At 32.6% G+C, this 27,505-nt stretch overlaps 2 protein-coding genes across 5 annotated transcripts in view; one reads left to right on the plus strand and one right to left on the minus strand.

The window, feature by feature from the left end:
• Positions 1-27,505, minus strand: part of LOC149789048 (uncharacterized) — a 235,513-nt gene that overhangs the window by 83,186 nt on the left and 124,822 nt on the right. For 2 of the 3 annotated variants that reach the window (XM_089975233.1, XM_089975234.1), the window contains one exon: positions 11,126-12,501. In XM_089975233.1, the coding sequence (XP_089831359.1) occupies positions 11,126-12,501 (1,376 nt within the window). The remainder of the gene's footprint in view (positions 1-11,125; positions 12,502-27,505) is intronic. The other variant, XM_089975235.1, reaches the window with a different exon arrangement.
• LOC149789050 (protein CFDP2-like) overlaps positions 1-27,505 on the plus strand; it is a 65,598-nt gene that overhangs the window by 6,854 nt on the left and 31,239 nt on the right. Inside the window, exon 2 of one of the 2 annotated variants that reach the window (XR_016424295.1) lies at positions 22,548-25,191. The exons of the other annotated variant lie outside the window; for it this stretch is intronic. The gene's annotated coding sequence lies outside the window, so the exon portion shown is untranslated. Of the gene's footprint in view, positions 1-22,547; positions 25,192-27,505 lie in introns of those variants that run through there. 2 annotated transcript variants of the gene reach the window in all.

The raw sequence follows: 27,505 nt of genomic DNA on the forward strand, positions 1-27,505 counted from the left end.
ATAATATGTTAATATAGGGTGTAGTTGGATATATATATATGTAATAAGTTAATATAGTGGGTAGATGGATATATGTATATGTAATATGTTAATATAGGGTGTAGTTGGATATATGTATATATAATATGTTAACATAGGGTGTAGTTGGATATATGTATATATAATATGTTAATATAGGGTGTAGTTGGATATATGTATATATAATATGTTAATATAGGGTGTAGTTGGATATATATATATGTAATAAGTTAATATAGTGGGTAGATGGATATATGTATATGTAATATGTTAATATAGGGTGTAGTTGGATATATATATATGTAATAAGTTAGTATAGTGGGTAGATGGATATATGTATATATAATATGTTAATATAGGGTGTAGTTGGATATATGTATATATAATATGTTAATATAGGGGGTAGATGGATATATGTATATGTAATATGTTAATATAGGGTGCAGTTGGATATATATATATGTAATATGTTAATATAGGGTGCAGTTGGATATATATATATGTAATAAGTTAATATAGTGGGCAGATGGATATATGTATATATAATATGTTAATATGGGGGTTAGATGGATATATATATATGTAATAAGTTAATATAGGGGTTAGATGGATATATGTATATATAATATGTTAATATAGGGGTTAGATGGATATATGTATATATAATATGTTAATATAGGGATTAGATGGATATATGTATATATAATATGTTAATATAGGGGTTAGATGGATATATGTATATATAATATGTTAATATAGGGATTAGATGGATATATGTATATATAATATGTTAATATGGGGTTAGATGGATATATGTATATGTAATATGTTAATATGGGGTTAGATGGATATATGTATATGTAATATGTTAATATAGGGTGTAGTTGGATATATGTATATGTAATATGTTAATATGGGGTTAGATGGATATATGTATATGTAATATGTTAATATAGGGGGTAGATGGATATATATATATGTAATAAGTTAATATAGTGGGTAGATGGATATATGTATATATAATATGTTAATATAGTGGGTAGATGGATATATGTATACGTAATATGTTAATATAGGGTGTAGTTGGATATATGTATATGTAATATGTTAATATAGGGGTTAGATGGATATATATATATGTAATATGTTAATATAGGGTGTAGTTGGATATATGTATATGTAATATGTTAATATAGGGGGTAGATGGATATATATATATGTAATATGTTAATATAGTGGGTAGATGGATATATGTATATATAATATGTTAATATAGGGTGTAGTTGGATATATGTATATATAATATGTTAATATAGGGTGTAGTTGGATATATGTATATATAATATGTTAATATAGGGGGTAGATGGATATATGTATATGTAATATGTTAATATAGGGTGCAGTTGGATATATATATATGTAATATGTTAATATAGGGTGCAGTTGGATATATATATATGTAATAAGTTAATATAGTGGGTAGATGGATATATGTATATATAATATGTTAATATGGGGGTTAGATGGATATATATATATGTAATAAGTTAATATAGGGGTTAGATGGATATATGTATATATAATATGTTAATATAGGGGTTAGATGGATATATGTATATATAATATGTTAATATAGGGATTAGATGGATATATGTATATATAATATGTTAATATAGGGGTTAGATGGATATATGTATATATAATATGTTAATATAGGGATTAGATGGATATATGTATATATAATATGTTAATATGGGGTTAGATGGATATATGTATATGTAATATGTTAATATGGGGTTAGATGGATATATGTATATGTAATATGTTAATATAGGGTGTAGTTGGATATATGTATATGTAATATGTTAATATGGGGTTAGATGGATATATGTATATGTAATATGTTAATATAGGGGGTAGATGGATATATATATATGTAATAAGTTAATATAGTGGGTAGATGGATATATGTATATATAATATGTTAATATAGTGGGTAGATGGATATATGTATACGTAATATGTTAATATAGGGTGTAGTTGGATATATGTATATGTAATATGTTAATATAGGGGTTAGATGGATATATATATATGTAATATGTTAATATAGGGTGTAGTTGGATATATGTATATGTAATATGTTAATATAGGGGGTAGATGGATATATATATATGTAATATGTTAATATAGTGGGTAGATGGATATATGTATATATAATATGTTAATATAGGGTGTAGTTGGATATATGTATATATAATATGTTAATATAGGGTGTAGTTGGATATATGTATATATAATATGTTAATATAGGGTGTAGTTGGATATATGTATATATAATATGTTAATATAGGGTGTAGTTGGATATATATATATGTAATATGTTAATATAGGGTGTAGTTGGATATATGTATATATAATATGTTAATATAGGGGGTAGATGGATATATGTATATGTAATATTTTAATATAGGGTGCAGTTGGATATATATATATGTAATATGTTAATATAGGGTGCAGTTGGATATATATATATGTAATATGTTAATATAGGGTGTAGTTGGATATATATATATGTAATAAGTTAATATAGTGGGTAGATGGATATATGTATATATAATATGTTAATATAGGGTGTAGTTGGATATATGTATATATAATATGTTAATATAGGGGGTAGATGGATATATGTATATGTAATATGTTAATATAGGGTGCAGTTGGATATATATATATGTAATATGTTAATATAGGGTGCAGCTGGATATATATATATGTAATAAGTTAATATAGTGGGTAGATGGATATATGTATATATAATATGTTAATATGGGGGTTAGATGGATATATATATATGTAATAAGTTAATATAGGGGTTAGATGGATATATGTATATATAATATGTTAATATAGGGGTTAGATGGATATATGTATATATAATATGTTAATATAGGGATTAGATGGATATATGTATATATAATATGTTAATATAGGGGTTAGATGGATATATGTATATATAATATGTTAATATAGGGATTAGATGGATATATGTATATATAATATGTTAATATGGGGTTAGATGGATATATGTATATGTAATATGTTAATATGGGGTTAGATGGATATATGTATATGTAATATGTTAATATAGGGTGTAGTTGGATATATGTATATGTAATATGTTAATATAGGGGGTAGATGGATATATATATATGTAATAAGTTAATATAGTGGGTAGATGGATATATGTATATATAATATGTTAATATAGTGGGTAGATGGATATATGTATACGTAATATGTTAATATAGGGTGTAGTTGGATATATGTATATGTAATATGTTAATATAGGGGTTAGATGGATATATATATATGTAATATGTTAATATAGGGTGTAGTTGGATATATGTATATGTAATATGTTAATATAGGGGGTAGATGGATATATATATATGTAATATGTTAATATAGGGGGTAGATGGATATATATATATGTAATAAGTTAATATAGTGGGTAGATGGATATATGTATATATAATATGTTAATATAGGGTGTAGTTGGATATATGTATATATAATATGTTAATATAGGGTGTAGTTGGATATATGTATATATAATATGTTAATATAGGGTGTAGTTGGATATATGTATATATAATATGTTAATATAGGGTGTAGTTGGATATATATATATGTAATATGTTAATATAGGGTGTAGTTGGATATATGTATATATAATATGTTAATATAGGGGGTAGATGGATATATGTATATGTAATATGTTAATATAGGGTGCAGTTGGATATATATATATGTAATATGTTAATATAGGGTGCAGTTGGATATATATATATGTAATAAGTTAATATAGTGGGTAGATGGATATATGTATATATAATATGTTAATATAGGGGGTAGATGGATATATGTATATATAATATGTTAATATAGGGTGTAGTTGGATATATATATATGTAATATGTTAATATAGGGTGTAGTTGGATATATGTATATATAATAAGTTAATATAGGGGGTAGATGGATATATGTATACGTAATATGTTAATATAGGGTGTAGTTGGATATATGTATATATAATATGTTAATATAGGGGGTAGATGGATATATGTATACGTAATATGTTAATATAGGGGTTAGATGGATATATGTATATATAATATGTTAATATAGGGGTTAGATGGATATATATATATGTAATATGTTAATATAGGGTGTAGTTGGATATATGTATATATAATATGTTAATATAGGGGGTAGATGGATATATGTATACGTAATATGTTAATATAGGGTGTAGTTGGATATATGTATATGTAATATGTTAATATAGGGTGTAGTTGGATATATGTATATATAATATGTTAATATAGGGGGTAGATGGATATATGTATACGTAATATGTTAATATAGGGTGCAGTTGGATATATATATATGTAATATGTTAATATAGGGTGTAGTTGGATATATGTATATATAATATGTTAATATAGGGGGTAGATGGATATATATATATGTAATATGTTAATATAGGGTGCAGTTGGATATATGTATATGTAATATGTTAATATAGGGTGTAGTTGGATATATGTATATATAATATGTTAATATAGGGGGTAGATGGATATATGTATACGTAATATGTTAATATAGGGTGCAGTTGGATATATATATATGTAATATGTTAATATAGGGTGTAGTTGGATATATGTATATATAATATGTTAATATAGGGGGTAGATGGATATATATATATGTAATATGTTAATATAGGGTGCAGTTGGATATATATATATGTAATATGTTAATATAGGGTGTAGTTGGATATATGTATATGTAATAAGTTAATATAGGGGGTAGATGGATATATGTATATGTAATATGTTAATATAGGGTGTAGTTGGATATATGTATATGTAATATGTTAATATAGGGGGTAGATGGATATATATATATGTAATAAGTTAATATAGTGGGTAGATGGATATATGTATACGTAATATGTTAATATAGGGTGTAGTTGGATATATGTACATGTATATGTAATATGTTAACATAGGGTGTAGTTGGATATACCTATATGTAATATGTTAACATAGGGTGTACTTGGATATACCTATATGTAATATGTTAACATTGGGTGTAGTTGGATATACCTATATGTAATATGTTAACATATGGTGTAGTTGGATATACCTATATGTAATATGTTAACATAGGGTGTAGTTGGATATTTGTATGAGTAATGTGTTTGCTGATGTAATTTGACTCAGATATATTTGTATTATCTATGTTGCTTCTTCCTGTTAGATATACAGTATGTAAATAATTTTGATATAAGGTGAGTAATATCTGTGTATATATGTAAGATATTGATGTTTAGTACAATTGCCAGATAAGGCCTGCAAAGATTGTTTCCAAAATGCTCTTTACCACAGAAAAATACTGTGCCATTATGATATACTAGATGTCTGTTTAGAATTTAGATGCATAATACTACTACTACTACTACTACTAATAATAATAATAATAATAATAATAATAATAATAATGACTTTATTTAACATTTGACTGCTCCGGTGGCCTAGTGGTTAGAACGTCCACCTTGGATGCAGCAGGTTGTGGGTTCGATCCCCGGTCAAATCATACCAAAGACTTACAAAAGTGTTACTAACAGCTGCCTCGCTTGGCGCTCAGCATTATGAGATTAGTGTTAGGACTGGTCAGCCTGGTGTCAGGATAATGTGACTGGGTGGGGCATCATGCTACATGTCTGCGGCATGATGCCCCAGTGCTAGACATCACTATAAACTGCCACATTGCAGAATCATAGCGATATGACTGAAAAATTGTTAAAGCTATGTTAAAAATCCAAAATCACATTACAACACATCACACATTTAACATTCATTTGGTCAACTGACCAATCTTCCATGAGGTCTTCTACAATGACATCAACTAATATGTTATATATGCAGGAAAGAGATTGGGTACTTCTCCCTGTCATTATGTCATTGTATACATGGCAATATACTGACATCATCTAGTGTCATGTACCACATGTCTAGAATGCTGCAAGCAAGAAAAAGATGGACGGGAGGAGTCTATAATGTTTTTTGCTGTTTATGTATATTCAAATAAGGTTAGAACCATAGCTAAGCTGTTGCATTGGAGTGTGTGTGTGTGTGTGTGTGTGTGTGTGTGTGTGTGTGTGTGTGTGTGTGTGTGTGTGTGTGTGTGTGTGTGTGTGTGTGTGTGTGTGTGTGTGTGTGCACGCATGTGTGTGATTTGGATTTTTAATATAGCTTTAAAAAATGTTCAGTCATATCTCTATAATGTCTGCAGTGTTGCAGTTTATAGTGATGTCTAGCACTGGGGCATCATGCCACAGACATGTAGCATGATGTATCACCAGCCACAATATCCTGACACCAGGCCAACCAACCCTAACTCTAACATCTTAATGCTGAGTGCCTAGCGAGGCAGCTGTTAGTACCATTTTTATAAGTCTTTGGTATGACTTGGCCGGGGTTTGAACCTGCAACCTCATGCATCAAAGGCTGAGGCACTAACCATGAGGCACCAGAGCAGTCAGCATTGTAGTGCATTTTGCCATTATATATGTATGAGGGCATGGTTGAACTCCATATATATATATATATATATATATATATATATATATATATATATATACACACACACACACACACACACACACATATGCATACAGACTCAGTCAGTCTTTGATCCTGAAATTCTATTGGCCTTTGTTGAACATTTTTTCCCAAAATAAAATAATGTGGCACTCCTATATTTGTGAAATTTAATATAAAAACATTCTATATATTAAGATTATATTCTTTGATTTTGGTTTAAATATGCAACAGTGTGTAAATATAAAGTCTGTTTATCGTTTTGTGCTTGTAATTGTTATTTGTTTGTGCTGCTGCTGTCTACCTTGAAAAAGAGATTCATTGATCTCAATAGCACTAGGCCAGTTTCTCACACTTACAACACCCTGCTTTGTCATGTCTGTTTTCCTCTGCAACTTTTCTGTGACAAAAATGATCTCTCAAAATGTTTGGTAAATTTGGAAAATTGGAAAGACTGTTTTATTGTTACATATATATAATCACGTGTCAAATGAAAAAATGTACACAGATATGTATATATGCAAGAATAATATTTTTTTTTACACGTACATGTATACGTATCACAGATCTATGTGATAGGCTAAGATAGTACCTTAGGTCAAGATAATGTCTGTGGGTATGTGTGTAAAAAATGTTTCTCAATTTTCCTCATATCTAAAAAAGGCTGTAATGAATGACATTGTATAGCATGTTCAACAAGAAGATTGGCATTTGGAATGTTTAAATATTTGCAATAGCTATTCTAGTTATTATTGTACTGCTCGTTTTAACATCTAAAAAGACTTAACTCTCTCAGGGATATTACTACAACTAATACACAATAAAGTCATGTTGTTTTATTTTTCACATCTCATGCTTAGGTTACCTTTATTTTTTTATGTGGTACATGTAAAATAATTTTTCAAAATGTTTTTGACTCTTAAAGTGAAGGTGAGCTTTTGCATTCAGCTTTTTGTTTTATCTTCTGATCTGAAGTTGAAAACTTTTGAGTTCAGTTTATATATCGTGCCCTCTGCTCGAAACAAAAACAATGAGGGGTTACAGCTGATCATGCATGAAATGGCCCTATCACAAGTTGTCAATTTGTCAGCTGTTGAGAGCTACTAACATTCTTTAAAACAAAAATAACACAAACTATAAAAAGGCAAAACATTTGTTTTAAGAGCTTCAGATTAATGTGATCAAGTCATAAATACTCTAAGAAGTCTAGTTGTGGGCTGTTACTGATAGAAAATAACCTTTCAAGGGCAATAACTGCATTGTGCAATTAAGAGAAATTAATTACCTCCCTTGTCCTAAGCAAAATCTTATACATGTACTAGGTTTATATATATCAGCCCTTGAATATACAGAAATATAATCTTGAAATGCTTAAGATTGGATATTGTTTAAGAATTCTATAGATAATGCATGAAAATATGAAAATTAATCTACAAGTGTTTTATGAACCTAATATATATATATATATATATATATATATATATATATATATATATATATATATATATATATATATATATATATATATATATATATATAATGAAAGTAACAACCACAGCAATGAAATACAATTTTGGATAACCTCAACTCCTAATATTTAAATTACATATATCATTACCATGAAAAACCACATAACATATATTGAGAACCCAAATTCTTATTTGAAAGTATTGTGTGTTATCACCTGTCAAAAAAGACCACCTGTCTTGAAAGGTCAAACTTTTTAGTAGAAGGGGTGGTATTGGTGGTATTTCAACACAGGTTTATATATACATGTAAAGAAGAAGAGTTTTCTGACATCTAAGTGTAAGCACATCATGTCAATTAGGCACTATTATTCTGTATTTATTACCTAATTTTACTGTAAATTACTAGATACAGTTTGGCTTGTGTTATGTAGTGTAGTTTGAAATAAATGATACAATATATTTTCATCGGATATGCTGTAATTTGGTGGAATTACTACTGCACTTACCACATCACCACCTCTAATACTTATTTTCACCCATAAATAGAGACAGGTATAGGAGAACGTCTACTATTAACAAGAAAGAAAAACACATGGGAGGGGGGAGGGTTTACTGATCCAGTGACTATATATAAACAAGAGATACAATTGTCACTCACTGTATTATGCCTCAGTATAACACTGTCAATTTTAAATGCTTATTCAGTAATGTACCCAGTATTAGGTGACTAAACCTATACAACATACTTTATGGGCCATCAAAATATAGTGAGGGATCACTTACTTATGTACAATGTACCCAGATATGATTTCAGTTATAACATGGCACATAATATTGAGTCCTTAAATAGTGTTACTGTGATATGAACTCAGTTATAACATGGCACATAATATGGAGTCCTTAAACAATGTTACTGTGATATCATCTCAGTTACAACATAGCATATAATATTGAGTCCTTAAATAGTGTTACTGTGATATGATCTCAGTTATAACATGGCACATAATATGGAGTCCTTAAATAATGTTACTGTGATATGATCTCAGTTACAACATAGCAGATAATATTGAGTCCTTAAATAGTGTTACTGTGACATGATCTCAGTTATAACATGGCACATAATATTGAGTCCTTAAATAGTGTTACTGTGATATGATCTCAGTTATAACATGGCACATAATATGGAGTCCTTAAATAATGTTACTGTGATATGATCTCAGTTATAACATGGCACATAATATTGAGTCCTTAAATAGTGTTACTGTGATATGATCTCATTTAACATCTTATCAATATAAGGTTGCATTCCAAACTTGGCTAAAATAAAATTATTTTTGGTAAAGCCCTGTTGTGGAAACCAAAGTTGGAAAGGCAGACATGGGCTACAACTCCTCTGAATGATGATTCTGGAGACTGAAAATCAAACTAATTGGAAGTCTTACCAATATAATACGACATAGTAAATTTGGTGGAATTCAATTGTTTCCGGTAACTGTTGATGGATAGACAGCTTGATTATTTTAGGTCCCCATGCTCTAAGTTAGGTCACATAATTGTATGATTTGGTTAATTTCTAAAAGATCAGCTAAATGCACAAAACTTATGCAATTTTCAAGTCCTACCCTTTTTTGTTAATTAAATCATTCCTATATTCAGAAAGGTTACCCTTTTTTGACAAATGGAGGCAGAAATTGCCTCTTTATCTATTTAGTTTTAGAAAAGACCCTGGGGTTCTGCTGACTTCATTAAGGAGGGTCCTAAAAAAGCAGTGTAGAAGATTTTTTGACATGCTTGCTAGCATGTGATGGGGAGATAACTCTGTAAGCTGTAACTGTACAAACCCCAAATGAGACGGCTGTCTTATTTGTATGAGTACACCCATTTCCATAAAGTAGGCCAAGATCTGCCATGGCATTATGCACTGATAGATAAAAGTATATAATTCACATTATAGCATCGGCATGACAATGAGCACAGGCCCTCATCAGCAAGCTCATTATTCTAAAGCATATCTACATCAGCAGTGTGCACAGTAAGGTGGGTGTGCAGCGTACTCAAGCAATTATGGTACAAAGCAAGTGGAAGGAGCAAAAACATCATGTGATTCAGAATCCTTTTCTGCAGGGCATATATTTAGTCAAAAGAGATTTGATTGCTATTATTTTTCTATTTGTCTGCTTTTTAAAACACGTTAAACAAAAATGTAATGTACATTGATAGAAGATTAGGCTTTTATTTGTGTATGATGCCTATTCCACAACAAGAAATTCAGTTTAACTCATTAAGGCTAAAAGATGCAATTCTGCATCAGGATGTAGTATCCTTGTGATGTAATCAAAGTTAAAGATAGACCCAAGTCAATTTTATTAGAGAAAAGAACAAAAATTCAGCTTTATATGGATACCAAGTAATGTAGACATCCTATACAAAGAAAGAAATGCAGCTGAAAAAAACCTAGACAATTTTGAGAACAGATTTTCATTACTCTAAATATTTGAATTTCCATAATAGGAGTTATTGTCTGGATCGTAGACTTTCTATTGTTATTATCTAAAGCAGAATTGTGACCAAACACCACACAGAGAGACAAATCTTCAAAAAAAACTGGATACCTTTGGGATCTGGAGATAAATGGGACAAGCAGGCAAAATCACATGTCCAATAAAAGAAAAAACAGAAAAATATCAAAATTTTACCTGTTTGTTTATGCACATGCCAAATAATCAATCAAAAACATCTTTCATGTCTTAGCAACTGTCAATACAAAAGTCTTTCTGAATCAGACATGCTTGGATTCCATTGGAAATAACAAGAAAACTTTCTCTTCTAGCTACCCTCATCTTAAGTGAAGATGAAAAAAAGCTCCCAGCCTTAATGAGTTAAGATAAATAAATTGTGAAGCATCATCCAAAGAAAAGGTTTAGAGTCAATGTAAACTATAAATAAATAAACAATATAATCAGTTACCTTTGGGCCCTTTTTGAATGCTTTATCACAGACCTCTCCATCATCACTAAAGTCATCAAAATTAATTTCTGATCGTGACCAGTTTTGCTCAAACAACTCCTCCGGACTGAGAGGTAGGACACTGATATGATCCAGAAATTCCAAGTCACATGTGTCAGATTTTGAGATTTCGCCACCAATTGTATGGGAACCTTCATTTTCATTTATCTCACAAGATTCCATGGCAGAACTAGTATGAGTATTAATTATTGTCTGCTGCGACAAAGCAATTGACTGGTCCTTGTGCCAGAGATGCTGACCTTTGACCTTTGATGTAGGGGAACCCTTTAGAATAGGTGAAGAGAAGGAAGAAGATAAGGAAGCATCAACATTAGTTCTAGAGCAGGTACATAAAGCAGGACAATGACTGCAAGGTGCTGCACTACTTACGGTGTTGGTGACCCCAACGTTTGGAGGCAAGGAGTGATCAGCACCATTTGATTTTATTGGCAAACTTTCTGCTCCCATGATATTCTCTGAACTGACAAGATGTTTATTACCTGTCTCAGTGTCTGACTGTTTACATACTGAACCTTCTCTACTTGAGATAGATTCTGAGAGTTTTCTGTCTCTTTCATGACAGTCAATGTCACCACAACAATGACTTTCATAAAGACTACTGCCACTTGAATCTTCCTGTCTGGAACAAGAACCATTTTGTGTGAACGTTTCCTCACTTAAATCAGTTGGCAGACCATGGTGGTTAATTTTCTCAACAAGTGTTCTTACGTATCCTTTTTCCATCACTGTGGCACTGAAGTTTTCATCCCTACCAAATGCACTGTAAAATTTCCTGAGATTATCAGAGGTCCACTCTGATTTTGGAGGCTGTCTAGACTGGGTTTTAGAAATTCTATCCTTTTTCACCACACCATGGAATGGTTTTGAACATGCCTGTGGAGAAGATGGAAGGGAAAGGGGGTATGTTTTTGTGCAGTTTATTTTCCTTTTTTCCTCAGGTGACTCTTCAAGTTTCTGAAAATTTTTCAAACGTCTTTTAACAATCCCATCTAATTTTGGTGATGCAGGTGTTGACCATACTGAATGAGGTGTTGGTGAGAAGTCACTTGCAGAATCCAGTAATGTTCCATTTCCTGAGTCTGAAGATTCTCCACTAGCTGGTCTCTTGCAAGTGCCACTAAGGATTTCTTGTACAAGTTCACAAGCCTCCTCCAAATGTCTTTCTGTGTTTGGAGATAGAGGGTCTTTTATAATTTCTTCATCTTGATCTGCATCAGCAGATTGAATGATGATCAAACCATTACGATTCTTTCGTCTGGCTCGTGAAGAACTCACCCGACTGATCAAATGCTCAATAAACTTTGGCCTAGTAGGAGCTGAAATAATAATAATAATAACAATAATAATGATAATAACAACAACAGCAATAATAATAATAATAATAATAATAATAATAATGACAACAAAACATCTCCTCTACCATGATAGATGGACAATGAGCAGACTCCAAGCATGTGAGGTTGTAAATTAACTAAGGTCACCAGAACCTAACTGTCTTTTGAGAATTGACTCAGACATCTGTGTAAATGTTAGTTCATGTTTGGTCCTACAATATTATAAATATTTTGCTTACACAGTACACTTTTCACAATAACAAATTACTTTTCAAAATAATTCATCATAAATATTTACTTTGAGGGAAAACTAGCACAAGGTTGCCAGAACATCTCCAACCCACCTCAGGTCTGATCTTAAGACCATTGTCCAGGGAAATGTATCCCACAATCCATTCTATACTGTAGAATCTGGGTTATAATTATATGTACAGACATGAAAATAGGTGTATAAGGAAAAAGGTAGGTCAGGGCATGCGTGTGAAGTATACAGTCAAAGTATTGCCATCAAATTTGCAACCAATACCCTGTCCTCAAAAGGCTGAGTGAGCATGTTGTGAGCAGTAACTTATCTTAGCTTCATAATGACTCAGCCAAAGTATGATAAACATGTATTGATGGTTTTAGAAAATATAAGCAAATTAAAAACCTTTAACCAAAAGTGTAATGCATATATTTTGTAACTGTTACCTTGGCCTATGACCAAATAATTGTGTTGCATAATGAAGCTTCATAAAGAGATTCATCCCGAGTACAAATAATGTCCATCAAATAGTTTAGAACATGGAGCCAAATGAAAAAGAAAAAAAAAACTTACAACCAAAACCTGAGTATAAGTGTTATGTGACTGTGAGCCTAACCAAAAAGGTCAACTGGGCAAGCACAGGTTACAGACAAATTGTGTCCACTTTGTAATGATTCATCCATAGTTTGAGAAAAAAAATCCATTAAGGGGTTTAGGAAACTTTAAAAAAATGTAAAACCAAGCCAAAACCTTAACACACATTTTCTGTGGCCGTAACCTTAACTCCATGGTCACAGGGGTAAGTGAGAGTGTCATAGAATAAATTGTCATAAAATAAACTGTTTTACTTTAATAATGATTCATGCCAATTATGATGAAAATCATTCATGGAGTTTAGGAAACATAAGCACCTGAATAAAACTGTAACCAAATCCTTAATGTACATTTACTATGAGTGTAACCTTTACTCCAATGTCAAAGGGCATGCCAACATAAACAATAAATTGATGTCTGAGAGTCTATTAATGGGTTCAGGAAATATAAGCAAATTAAATTTTTTAACAAAAACTCTAATGCAATTGTTCTGAGACTGTGACCGAAGGTTAAAGAGGCTACAGACCATGTCATATAATTATTTGCCTTAGCTTTATAATGGTTCATCCCATGTATGAATGAAACGCTTAGGAAAATATATGCAATTTAAAAAAAAACTCACCATAACACAATTTATCCAAGGTCATTAGGAGTGAGAGCACATGTAGAATGAATTTTCTTAACTTCATAATGAAACATGACAAATATGATGGGAAACTATCAAGGGGTTTACGAAATATAAACAAATCAAACAGCTTTAACCCAAACCCGAATGCAAATTTTCTAAGACTGAATTGATTTAAACATCATTTGGGGTGAAATGGCATGTTAAAGAATGATTTTTCTAAGCTTCATAATGATTCGTGCCAAGTCTAATGAGAATCCATCAAACAATATTTAGGAAAAACATGGCATATCTCAAAGATAATCATACAAGGACCTTTTGGTATTTTTGTAGCCAAAATTTGTAGACAGTTAGGTTACAAAAACTAAAAAATCTTATGACATGCAAGATCTTTGGTTCTTACTGGTAATTAAATAGTAAGTGCAACTAATGTCTCTTTACAGTACTTTGTTCTATTATTTCCTTTTCACATATTGTACCTTTCTTTGAATCAGTCATCATTATGTAATTAAGTTGTACAAACTGCTTGATATGTGTCAGTATTCCAGAGTTTTTCCAATACTTATGTCATAATGCATTTCACTGATGATAAGATTATGTACAACAAACAAAACCACATTTGACTGTTGCTAATTTAAATAAAGCATACAAGCTTTATATATAGATTCTGCAGTACTTTGAATGTCTTCCTGCTAGAAAGCAGTTATATGGTTCTGTTATAAAAAAATTGAAAAGTTTTATTGATATGCATCATATATAAAATTAAATTTCATCTTGTTGCTGCATTCATAACACAAACACAAAAAACCAATCCAAATTAACAGGAAAGCTGATTGTTTTGCTCTTTCCAATATCCTAAATCATTTTCACCTTTAGGGTCTATATTGGAACTGAATAGCAAGATTCAGGTATGCCGTAAATCGTATAACATATACAGTACCATCAAAGTCATATACACTGTATAAAGATTAAGGTATGTTATAAATCGTATAACATATACAGTACCATCAAAGTCATATATAAAGATTAAGGTATGCCATAAATCTTATAACATGTACCATCAAAGTCATGTGTAAACATCATAAACTATCATTTGAACTCTTTTCAAGTTCAAATAACTCCAAAATCACAATCAAGTATTTATAGGTTACTGCATTTGTATGAGAAAATATGAACAAGTTTTTGGGATGGAATACTGCATGACCTTGGGAGTGCAGTTTATCCATCTGACAAAACGAGTTCATATTTTCCCATACAAATGCAGTAACCTTTTTATTATATGTTCATTTTCTTATTCTACCTAAGGCTTAATTACATAAACAAAATACACTACAAGAAACAAAGTAAATGAATGTATGCCATATTTCAAACTAAATACACAAGCACAGATTCATCATTACACAACAACAATATTATTAATGCACACATAAATCTGCCCAGAAATTTTTTAACTTGTTGTGTGCTAGACATAAGTTTCAAAAGAAAATGGCATTTTTTTCTACTTAAAATTGAAATTTGGAGTCATAGTGTGTGTGAATGCGCATTGCAACAAGTTTTCCATTTGATCTGTAATGAATTGATTTTGGTATTTTTGTTGATTCTATGAAATTTCGTGATTATGGACTGGATTCATCTGTGCAAATTGTACATGAAATACATCAGATTGAAGTAGTGTGGGAGAAGTTTGTTTACATCTGCAAGTGTGTTTGTTCCGTTACTGACTATTTCAAATCATATGGTAGGAAAAATATGAAGGGTTTCAATTGCAATTAACAAAAAGATGCTATTGAATTTAATGTTTATTTCATTTTGAGTGCAGTAAGGAGGATGTAATTGCACTTGGAATATAGTCAAAATTACAGTACAATTTTGAAATGTGTAATCAAGCTTGAGAACTCATGACATGGCTCACGTAATTCAGATTTGCAGAACTAAGAAAGAACATTTTGAGGAAATTCAGAATGTAAACTAAATATAATTTTTGCCATTCTTATTACCAGGAGACAGTTTACGCCTTTATAACTTGCACATTATTCATAGGTACCAAGCAATTTTATGAAATCTGGCATCTATTGCCAAAATCCGAAACACTGTATCAAAAAAGTTAATGTGGAATGTAGCAAAGTAGATGGAATGTGGCAGTCCACGAAACATCTGCTTTAGTTCATTCAGAAACAAATGTAATCAACCAAAACATAAAGCATCTGCTACAAGACAGTACATGATTTATTTACAAATTGGTTCCTAATACACAATTGGGCACATGTATCCTGCGTGTGAGTGCAATATGAACATGTGTAATATCGTAAAATACTGAATGATTCTGACAATGTAAAGTTTACGGAGAAAAAAGTGAGCATATAATAACACTGAGCACATGACAAAATCAGTTTACAGACAAGGCAAAATACATATTTACACAAGGATTACTGTGTACACAAAATCATTTTTTAATGTATTCACTATATCCACCTGTCCTTACAAATTAAAATATAAATTCCTAAACCTTCCACTGTTTATTATGTCATTATATAAATTAAGTTTATTATTTGTAGGTTTTGTTTTTCTTTTGCTATGAACTTGTGAATTTTATTTTTTGTTCCTTAAGAAAGAATTAAGAGTTGTATATACCTTTCTTTATTGTGTGTGTAACAATGAACTATATATGTAAATATATACATATAATTGAGGTAACAAGGAAGATTTGAGTGCTATGTAACTAATTTTGTGACCCTCTTTAAATACATTTGTTATAATGATGATAATAATGGCTATTATTATTATTATTATTATTATTATTATTATTATTATTAATATTGTATTTCCTCCATAAGGAAAGTTCAGTTTACAAATATGAAAGAAACAGAACAGAAATAAAAACAACTATTTGATTGATAATTAGTGCAAACATTGCAGAAAGTCCAGGATGCCTATTAAAGTAATACAGATGAAGATCAAACAAATGGAATTTCAACAATTAGGAAATACATGCAATCATTATAGTGGCAAATAATCAATGTACATAAACCTTAGAAAGCTTATCATCACATATTTGCTCCATTAACAAACATGTTTTTTAAAAGGAAGTCTTATAAGTTCAAAAGCTGTGATACCAGCTGATCCGGAAAGGTATGCATTTCAGGTAACACAATACATTTGTGATAAAAGGATGATAAAATGAAATGAAAACTGGTATCTACACATACATAAGCCTTACCTAGCAACAGCATCCAATCATTATAACCATTATATTAGCAACTATAACATTCCAGTTGTTTTGGAAGTTTTTGTATCTAGTTATTAATTAAATGTTTTATTTGTTATTTTACTTGGACAAATTTATCAACATTATCTTTCATTACAGGCTATAATATAAAACCTGGCCACATCAATCAAGCAAAGGTCATTTTAAAACCACATGATAAACATGACTACTGTATTGAGTAAATGCACTGAATAATGAACGACATCTGATAAATTGTCTTATATAAGGTACATCATTAGTCATTAACTGTATGTTTGTTTGTAAAACATATAAAGTTATAAAAATCTTGTTTAAAGCTTAAAGAAATAATTCTCCATATTAGAGCAACATTTAATATGCACAATCTGCATGGTAAATAATTATTATGTAAATAATTATTATCTAAATAATTTGTATGAAATTTTAGCTGAACATCTTATTAGCACACACACTGATGATATAAAGAACCATTTCTGTCATCTGAATGTATACCATATATACCTGCTTATAAGATGAATCCAACCATAAACTGCACAGACCCAGATCTGCTGGTGCATGATGGGTCTGTGCAGTTTGTTAGGAGTAATTAGTAGAACAAAATTACATAGACCCTGATCTGCAGGCGTATAATGCTATGGAAGATGACAATCTTTGTTGTTTGCAGTTTGACTCTGTATGTACTTGATGAGTTAGCTCTTTTACACTGTGTTGTAGGGGCCCCGAGTGGCCGAGTGGTCTAAAACGTTCTCCGTCATGGATCACTGCCATCTCACCTCTGTCTGCGTGGGTTCGAGTCTTGGGCTCGGCCAATGTGGATATGTGAGAAAGCTTGCCGGTAGCTTCTCATGGGTCTTTGGTTCTTTCCGGGGTTTTCCCTGGTTCTTCCTCCACCATTAATACCGGCCACCATGTATAGCCTATCTTGTGCTGAAAAATGATGTTAAACCCCATAACAACAATAACAACATCAGATTCGGCCAATGTGGGTATGTGAGAAAGCTTGCCAGTAGCTTCTCGTGGGTTGGTGGTTCTTTCCAGGGTTTTCCTGGATTCTTCCTCCACCGTTAATACTGGCTGCCATGTATAGCCTATCGTGTGCTGAAAAATGGCATTAAACCCCACAACAACAACAACAACAACAACTGTGTTGTGAGCTGTGCACTTTGGATGTGCATTCTCTCCCAGCATGGTCATGGTGAAAACAACAGATCCATTTCTGAGTGGCTAAACCCTCAGAGTTAAGGTACAAGGAACTGCAAAGCATGCATGGCACCAGGAAAAATGATGTTCTTTATGGCATGCCATTGATTTAGGATATATACTCACTTAAATGTTGAGTCCAACTGCAGACTACATAGACCCAGTTATATGATCACATTATGTGTCAGTAGATCTAGGTCTGTGATGTCTGTCTGGAGTATTCAGTAGACCAAACAATAAAGATCCTGATCTGCTGATGCATAAAGTGACAGTAGATCTGGGACTATATTGTTTGCAGTTGGGTATGACTTATAGGTAAGTATATGTGGTAATATATACTTTTGTACTTTTATAAGTGTTCTGTTCAAAGATGAGCATGTGCTTATTAAAGCATGTTTACATATTATGTCAATATGATAATGTCAGAACAATTGAATCAGATCATCTCAGTATGTGCAAAACAAGCATTCCAAGCCATATTTGCCAAGGTTTAGTACGCAATCAGGATCAACAGGCTTTCATAGCCCCTTACCCCAATAAAGCCCCCACCCCAACATGAAGTAGTAAAGTTAGGAAAAATTAGTAAAAATCTACAAATTCATCCAAAAGGAATGAAATTATAATCAGGTCATTGGGACATGGATAGTAGCATGTTAATTAAGTTTAATTTATTTAGATCAACTGTGACTTTAGTTTTGCATAATTGTGCTATTAAGGTTTGACCTTTAAAAGTCAAAAAGTCTACCAAAACAACAAATTACCCCCAAAAAATATTACAGTGTTAAAATGTAATCATGTCATCAGCATATGGAGAGAAATAAGCCTTCAACCTGATGCATTAAGTGAAAGCAGATCAGGGTTGTTTGCACTTGGACTTGACTTACAACAATGTATATATGGTAATAAATAGTTTTAAGTGTTTTGACCATAGACTAGTGCTAATTCAAGCAAGTGCACACATTGTGTGAAATATGGTAAGTGTCAGAACAAACACTTGCCTATGTCAAGCATTTTGTGAATAACTCCACCTGCAAGTGGTGATTGCAAAAGGTCTACCTAATAATAAAATATTTAATTTATTGTTTAATCTTTGTGTCTTTTATTTAATTCTGTTGTTAAATAATTGTTCTAATAGTTACTGTTTTTGTTACAAAATCATAATTTTACCATTAATATGAAAGAGCAAATGTCTAATATAAAAAAAATTCCCCCTGTGATGACAAGGTTCTAGCACACTGACAAATTTAATGCCGATTATATATTTCCAAAATATGCTAACACATTTTGTGTTTTACATTTTTAGAAGTGTTTTGGGATATAATTTTGTGATTATGTAAAATTCAAATGAGATACTGTACTCAGAATGTTAATTGTAAAATTTTGCAGCAAGGTTATACAAATAAAAGCAGTAATCAGAATTTGTTAAAGATTTAGTGACTGGATGAGAGATATTTTGAATATATGAACCAGCTAGTTTTGCATTGCCATTTAAGTGGAAGATAACTGAGCAATGAAAACGATTTTGCCAAAACAAAACACAAAATAAAGACAAAATTTAATGTTGCAAAACAATGCTTGATTTAGATGCAAATATAAACACAGAATTAGGCATCCCAAAATTTAGGTATAGTTTACAAGTTACTTTTAAAATGTATACTTCAAATTAGTTGTTGTTAGGTGTTAAATACATGCACTTATCATGGTGAATACAGGTCAAATATAATAGTATGCTGGAAATATCAAGTATGCTTCTGGGCAAAAAGGAGCAGTAACAATCATGAGATGACTGGGGGTTGGGGGTTGGGGCATGACTTGGGAAAAGTGATATAGCAATACGATTTCAGGAGGAAATAGTTTTTTCTGAATATTAATAATAGTAAACCACTAAGTTATCATTTGGTAGATGGTATTGCAGTGTCTCAGAAGGGTGGGGGGGCTGAAAGAAAGCTGTGATAAGGAATATGGGCACTTGAAGACAGGGTAGATAGAGTCTGGGAGGTTTAGAGAAAGAATATTACATTACAAATAAGTTCAATTTTTGGGGGTAATGAACAAACAAGAATCAGATGGTATAAAAATGACACCTACCTCTTTTGATTATAAGATTAACAGAGACTGGTCACCTGCTCTTAGTCTTGTGAGTATCAATACATTAGAAGGAATATCCATCAAACAGTGTTATGACAGGTGCTTTATCCAGTGTTACTGCTAAATTATCTTTTTAGCACTGAGGCCAACTACCATACATCCGAACACAATTTTCCACTATTTTGCACTTCTACTTTTGTACTTTGATCACTCCTTTTGGTGAAATCAGACTTCTAAAGAACTGTTGAAAACTTGTACAATTAGTCAAATCTTAATCAAACCTTGTAATATTTATTTTGAAGACCTTTATCAATTCGATTCACTAAGAAACTTAAGCCCACAACAGCTCTTATCTCATTTTTCTTCCTGTTACTACATATCTCTTGTTTCCTATTAGTCCTATTGTTATTATATATTCAGCTCATGTATTGTACATACATGCAAACTGAATTCTTATGATTCAGGATTCTGAAAGCTAGGAAGTAATTTTATATGGGATGTGTAGGTCATAAAAGGTCTGCCACTGAAGTCCATTAAGTCTGTCCTAAAATCTCTAATATGTGTCTGAATGTGATTAGTTTATTTTAGTTTTCAATGATAATAGTGCTTGATTTCTGTATTTATATCCCTAAATTTAAAATCACAAAATCAACAAGTGCGACTGATCTCACCTGGCTTAATTAACTGAAACAGCTGACCATTTCACTAAACAGGCTTATGTAACATTGTAAGAACACAGCCTATTAAAAATTTCTATAATTTTTTTTTATGAGCTTAATTTTACCTATTTTAGTATATCCTGATATGCAAAATCAGATCAGAACTGCAGCCTGCAGAGTCATAAGAAGCTCAACCAATCAGATGCAAGACAACCTCATTTGTATGCATAGAGCCTACTCATTACTGAACTCATATGAGATTTTGATGATTTAATCATAAATTCAAAGTCTGATCAAAATGGGGATCAGAAATCTGGGCTACAAAGTGGTAACAAGGTCAGCCAATCAGATGCAAGATGACCTGATTAATGTGCATGCATCTACTGTAGCTTATTCATGAGCTTGATGATATAGAGATGATAATAATAATAATAATAATAATAATAATAACAATAATAATGAGGACTTTGTATAGTGCCTAATCTTTAGAAGCTCTAAGCGCTTCACAACATTAGACAACACCTATAAGATAAAAAACATATAATAATATTATTACAAAAACAAACACCATGAAATTAGAAAAACATTAAAAAATAAAAAACATGCTGAGAATATCTCGGGTAGAAAACAATATTAGGTCTTTAGGTAAGTCGAAATAAGTGAGTTTTGAGAGCCCTCTTGAATATGATCACTGTGTCTTTGTGTCTAAGTTCAGTGGGCAATTCATTCCATGTTGCTGGGCCTTGGTATGCAAAAGAACGCTGTCAATATGACTTTGTTTTCATAGTGGGAATAATGAGTATACGATTGTCAGAAGAGGAGCGTAAGTATCTTGCTGGTGTGTACACATGGGTGAGGTTGGATAGGTATGTTGGACTAGAGTCCGACAGTGAAATGTAGCACAGAAAACAAATTTTGTGTTTGATTCTGGATCGAATGGATAGCCAGTGTAGGGTGCAGAGCAGCGGGAAGGTGTGCTCTGAACGTGGTACTCTAAGTATGATCCGCGCAGCTGTGTTTTGAACTTTTTGAAGTTTCTCGAGCAGAAATTGAGATGAACCAGACAGAAATGAGCTACAATAGTCCAGTCTCGAAAGTACTAATGAACACACAAGTGTTTTAGTGGCATCAGCTGAACACTAGATGATATTTGCTTACTCCAATTGAAAAATGGATATATTTCATTGAGTGGGTGACAAACTCAGTATTTTCAGAAGTGATAAAGCCACAAATGAAAGTACTTAAGTTTTTTACCCATGAGATGAAATACATCCATTATTCACTTGCAATAAGAACATTTTCTTTTTGTTATATGCTCAAATGTATTGGCTAGCAGTATGTATAACAGACTGAAGTATCAGATTTCTTTCGCAGATTTCTTGATGGACCACTTTGCAGTGAGTTTGGGTTGACCATCAGCCTAAGGAAAACAAACATGATGGCTCAGGACACGGACCCCCCAAGCATCATTATCAACAACTACGAACTTGAGGTAGTCAGTCAGTTTACGAACCTCAGCTCTACCATCACCAACAACCTGTCGCTGAAAGCTGAGCTCAACAAGCAGATTGGAAATGCATCAACAACTCTCTCCAGGTTGTCGCAGAGAGTGTGGAACAACAGCATGCTGACCCTGAACACTAAGATCTCCATGTACTGTGCCTGCATTCTAAGCACTCTTCTGTATGCCAGTGAAACCTGGACTCTGTATGCCTCACAAGACAAAAGACTGAGTGCCTTTCACATGCAATGCCTCCGACACATACTTGGGATCACCTGGAGCACTTGAGGAACAAAACACGAGGTGCTTGAACGTGCCAAGATTCCTAGCGTGGTCACACTCCTCCGCCAACATCACATTTGATGGCTGGGCCATATACGTCGGATGGATGACAGACAGATCCCCAAAGACATTCTTTATTCAAAACTTGCCTCTGGAAAAAGGTCGATGGAACAGCCACATCTCCGCTTCAAGGATGTCTGCAAGCTGCTGGCAACATGCTCTGATCACTGGTCTGAAAGCCGGCAAGGACAAGCTATGCTTGCTAGCTGATGAAAAGTGATCTCAGAGGAAGAAGAAGCAGCTCCAACCCACACCAGACTCAACCTTTAAGTGCAGCAAGGACTGCCATTCCCGTGTTGGGCTCCATAGCCACAGTAGAACAGTAGATGCTGCACAACCACCAATCGGGACATGTCTTATAAGCACACTTTCATTGTCTCTCAAGACTAATGGATGCCAAACCAATCAGATTTCTTACTGTATCCCACATGACAGTGGTTTAGTGTTTATGTCATGTTGCATTTTATGTAGTTCCACACAGAAAATATAAGCATAAATCTCCTTCCCATTTCAAGGTAAAACAGCACATAAACAAATTTGAGAAAATTAACATGATTGCACATTGTTAGGTGGTCTTATTTACCACAAGACCGTGTAGGCATCTATACATGATTTGAAAATGTCTCGGTCATGTTAATTATCAATGTCTGTTGAGGGCAGTGACAACTTATTTATTGTATTTTACTCCAGTCAATTATCAAGATTATATCCCTCAGAAAATCCAGTAATTTGTGACCTAGCAAAAAATAAAAGCTGATATTTCATGTTTGATGAAAATTAGATAGGAAAAATAGTTTCCAGAGTGATATAAATTTAATTAAATCAGATACAAGATCTCCTTGTTAGTATCTTTGAATCTCCCTCAATACTGAACTCGTCCAATATTTTAATTAGCATAAATTCTGAATTCAATCAAAATAAAATCAGAAATATGTCTTCCAGAGTGGCAACAAGCTCAGTCAATCAGCTACTAGATTACCTTATTAATATGCATGGATCTCACTCATTATCAAATTCTTCCAAAATCTTAATGGTACATGTATAAGGAAATATTTAAACTTCAATCAAAATGAAATGAGAAATATGGCCTTTATAGTGGCAATCAATCAGAAGCAAGACAGCCTTATCAATAACTCACGTGAGCTGCAGCGGCTTAGTGGTTACTGTGTTAGACTCACTACCAAAAGGGTGCAGGTTTGAATCCTATAATTAGACCAGCCTGGGTAAACTATCATGACATATCCTTTTGCAAGGTACTTGACTCAAGTTGCATTGGCACTAAATTACCTACTGGTGTTTCCATGCAGTAAAGTACCGAACCAAACCATGACCTCACATGACCTTATGGCCAGGGGAGGTAAATTTAACTGATCTATCTACAGTTGCTAAAAACTGCTTCCTGGCAAGTCTGTTTCCAACTGTAAGCAACTGTACAGACAATACTACAAAAGAACTGAAAATGCATTCTGGATGATCATTAATGCCAAAGGAGCCACATGGCTGAGTTGGTACATGTATGCAATACAAAATAATTCACAACGTTAGGAGTTAAATTTCATTTTCACCTGAGAGGGTAGGACATAGTTTAGAGTTACTTTTGACAGAATCTAGTCAAGTCTGATTTAGAGAGACTTCAAATCACTAGTTTATTAGCTATGTAGAAGTTGTTTCCAACTGTCTGTTTTGTTCATGCATCAGCAAAAGGTTAAAAATCGAGAGAGAGAGATGTCAACCACAATGGTCAAAAATGATTAACATTCACCCTGCTGTACCAACCAACACATTTAGAGACTGAACTGTGAGAGTAACACACTGCAATATAACCAATGCCTCATTCTGAAAATGGCCCATTAAAATCAAAGTGCTAATCTGTATGTATATAGTGGTGCATTTCACAGCAAACCATACTTGGGTGTATTACCAAGGGAAATGGAATTAAGGATTAATATTTCCTGGATAATTTGCATGAAAGCTTCATCAGTCTTTGTCATTCTCTGTACAAAGCAAAATGAAGGTGAAACAGTTTAATTTTATACACAGTGAGATGGACCATCTGCCCGAAATCCAATGCCACTGACAAACTGTTGTTTAAATGTAGATATATTCTCCTTTGGAAGCAATAGTATGTATATAAGAGATGTCAAATCAATGGATATATAAACTACAAAGACAGTACATTTGCTCCTTGGAATTTATTTTTGTCCAAAAATTTAATTATTTGTTGGTGTCCAAAAACCCATGGTAAAGATAACAGATAGTGAGAACAATGTCTTTCCTTATGAGAACCTTATAGAAGATGTTTTTTCTTCTTCTTTGCAGTGGTCACTCTCTTTAACTCATTAATTTAATCTACAATTGTTTGCTCCATATAGGTAATTTTTGTTTTAGCACCTTTTTTGGTCTTAAGGGTGTTAACAGTTACATTCTGAAATTGTTACCCCTAAAGTACAGTGATCCTTTTATCTATAGAGGCCACCCTTTATGCATTCAACAGGTAAACTTGACTGAAGGATAGATTCTTAACACATTATCCCCTGGTGACAAGTTAAAGTGGCAGGAGGTAGTAGCCTACTGCCGAGCTCTGTAGTATCAAGGTCATGTATGATACACTAAAGTGGGTGGTATTATAGAACAGTAAACATATGTAGCTCTACAATGATACCAAATAATCTATTTCTAGTTACCACTGGAAAAACCTCATTTTTTTTACCTGATTTTTTTTCTACCCAAAATTCGCCCGTGGTTGGGATCCGATTTTGTGTCTGGATTTTAGACTTTTTGGTCTCAGATCTAAGGCAAACCAGTATGAACTGCAAACAGACAGATGAACCTTTGCAAAAAGTAGGATAAGAGGGGCATTTGGAATAAAGAGTGGCCTCAATATGAAAATAAATTGGATTTGTTAAGCAAAAACCAAAAACAAGAAACAACAGAACTCCAACTTTGACCCTTTCTGCTCATGCGCAAGCCAAATAGTCAATGAAAAACGATGTTTCTAACACAACTAGGCAGTATTTTATTGGAAGATCACCTGGAAGTTGGTGTTTTCGGATTTATTTAGAAATAGCTTTCAAAATGTGTTTCCTACTAGAATTTCAGATGAAAATGACAAAAACCTCCTAGGGTTAATGTGTTAAGAGGGCACAAAGTAGAAATAATGTTCTATTATAGTTTAGCATGATGTCCTAGGTTCCTTTTGGGAGTATCAACTTTTGAGAAGGGCCTATAAAGGGGCAATTGCTTTTACAAATTACTCTCATATATATCTCTGCCTGTCCAAATCTTGCTTTGGCAAATATGGGTATTGTGAGAAAGCTTGCCAGTAGCTTCCTGTAGTTCTTGCTGAGGTCTTCCTGGATTCTTCCTCCACCAAAATATAATAGCTACCATGTATAAAGGTCATGTGCTGAAAAATGGCATCAAACCATGCATAACCAAACCAAACCAAACCCAATTTCGAAACATGAAAAGCTCAATAAAAGGGAGACAATTTGCATTACTGCTGGATCACTTAATCTGGTAGAGCATGTATTATTTTACATTGCATACACAGAGATCTACCTGTTTTTACCCCATGAATTATCAAGGGCCCAGTGTTTGTTAGAAACCAGCTGGGAATAAGGGGAGGTGGAGCCCTTTAACTATAATATTTATCTTACTGACATAGACTGGTTTGTAAGAATCACAGATATATGTATGGATGTTTATCTGATCAATCTTCATAAGCGTAAGTCTGCCTTGTATAGGCCCTGTCCACAAATTTCCTGACCTAAATTTATGTATACATGTATATCTTTACATAAATCCCATCTCCAACTGCTCTTTTTGTTTCCTAATATTTATTTAATTGTAGGATCTTAGATATTAAAACTGCTTTGTTTACTAACTTTAGTCAGTTTACTTTTATGAATATCGAAAGGAAAAAGCTATTACTAACTGGTACAGGTGTAAACAGAATGCTGTAGCAATGGTCATCATAAAATGTACAGCATACTTGCTTAGAAGTGCCTCCAATTGCCAACTGCTGTTTTATAGCTGTGCTGGCAGATCTGGGTCTAGCATTGTGTTGGAAGTAATCAGTAGAATAAACAAAATGCACTCTGACCATCAGCACAATATGTGACAGCAGATCAGGGTCTATGTTGTTTGTAACTGGATTTAACTTGTATATATGGTACTTAACATTACCAGACAATCTTAATGAAGTTAAGAATGTGATGACTGAAAGGATGTGTACTATCCAACCTGCTGTGGGATATTGAGTCACACACACACACACACCAGTCAATGCCTGGTTTTGCTACTATTGTAACTCATCAGAGGAAATTGATGTGGTTGATACATTTGTTCAACCAATCACTTTTTCTTGTCAGTGAGAAGTTTATATACCCCTTTTTCACCAAAATCACCGGTGCACTGCTGGTATTTTTACATGTTAGACCATGTGACAATTGTATCGATGAGACCTATCATTGCAGAATCCAGGTTT

The sequence above is a fragment of the Sinohyriopsis cumingii genome, chromosome 11 (assembly GCF_028554795.1).
Source record: "Sinohyriopsis cumingii isolate HCF-2022 chromosome 11, ASM2855479v2, whole genome shotgun sequence".
Classification (NCBI taxonomy): domain Eukaryota; kingdom Metazoa; phylum Mollusca; class Bivalvia; order Unionida; family Unionidae; genus Sinohyriopsis; species Sinohyriopsis cumingii.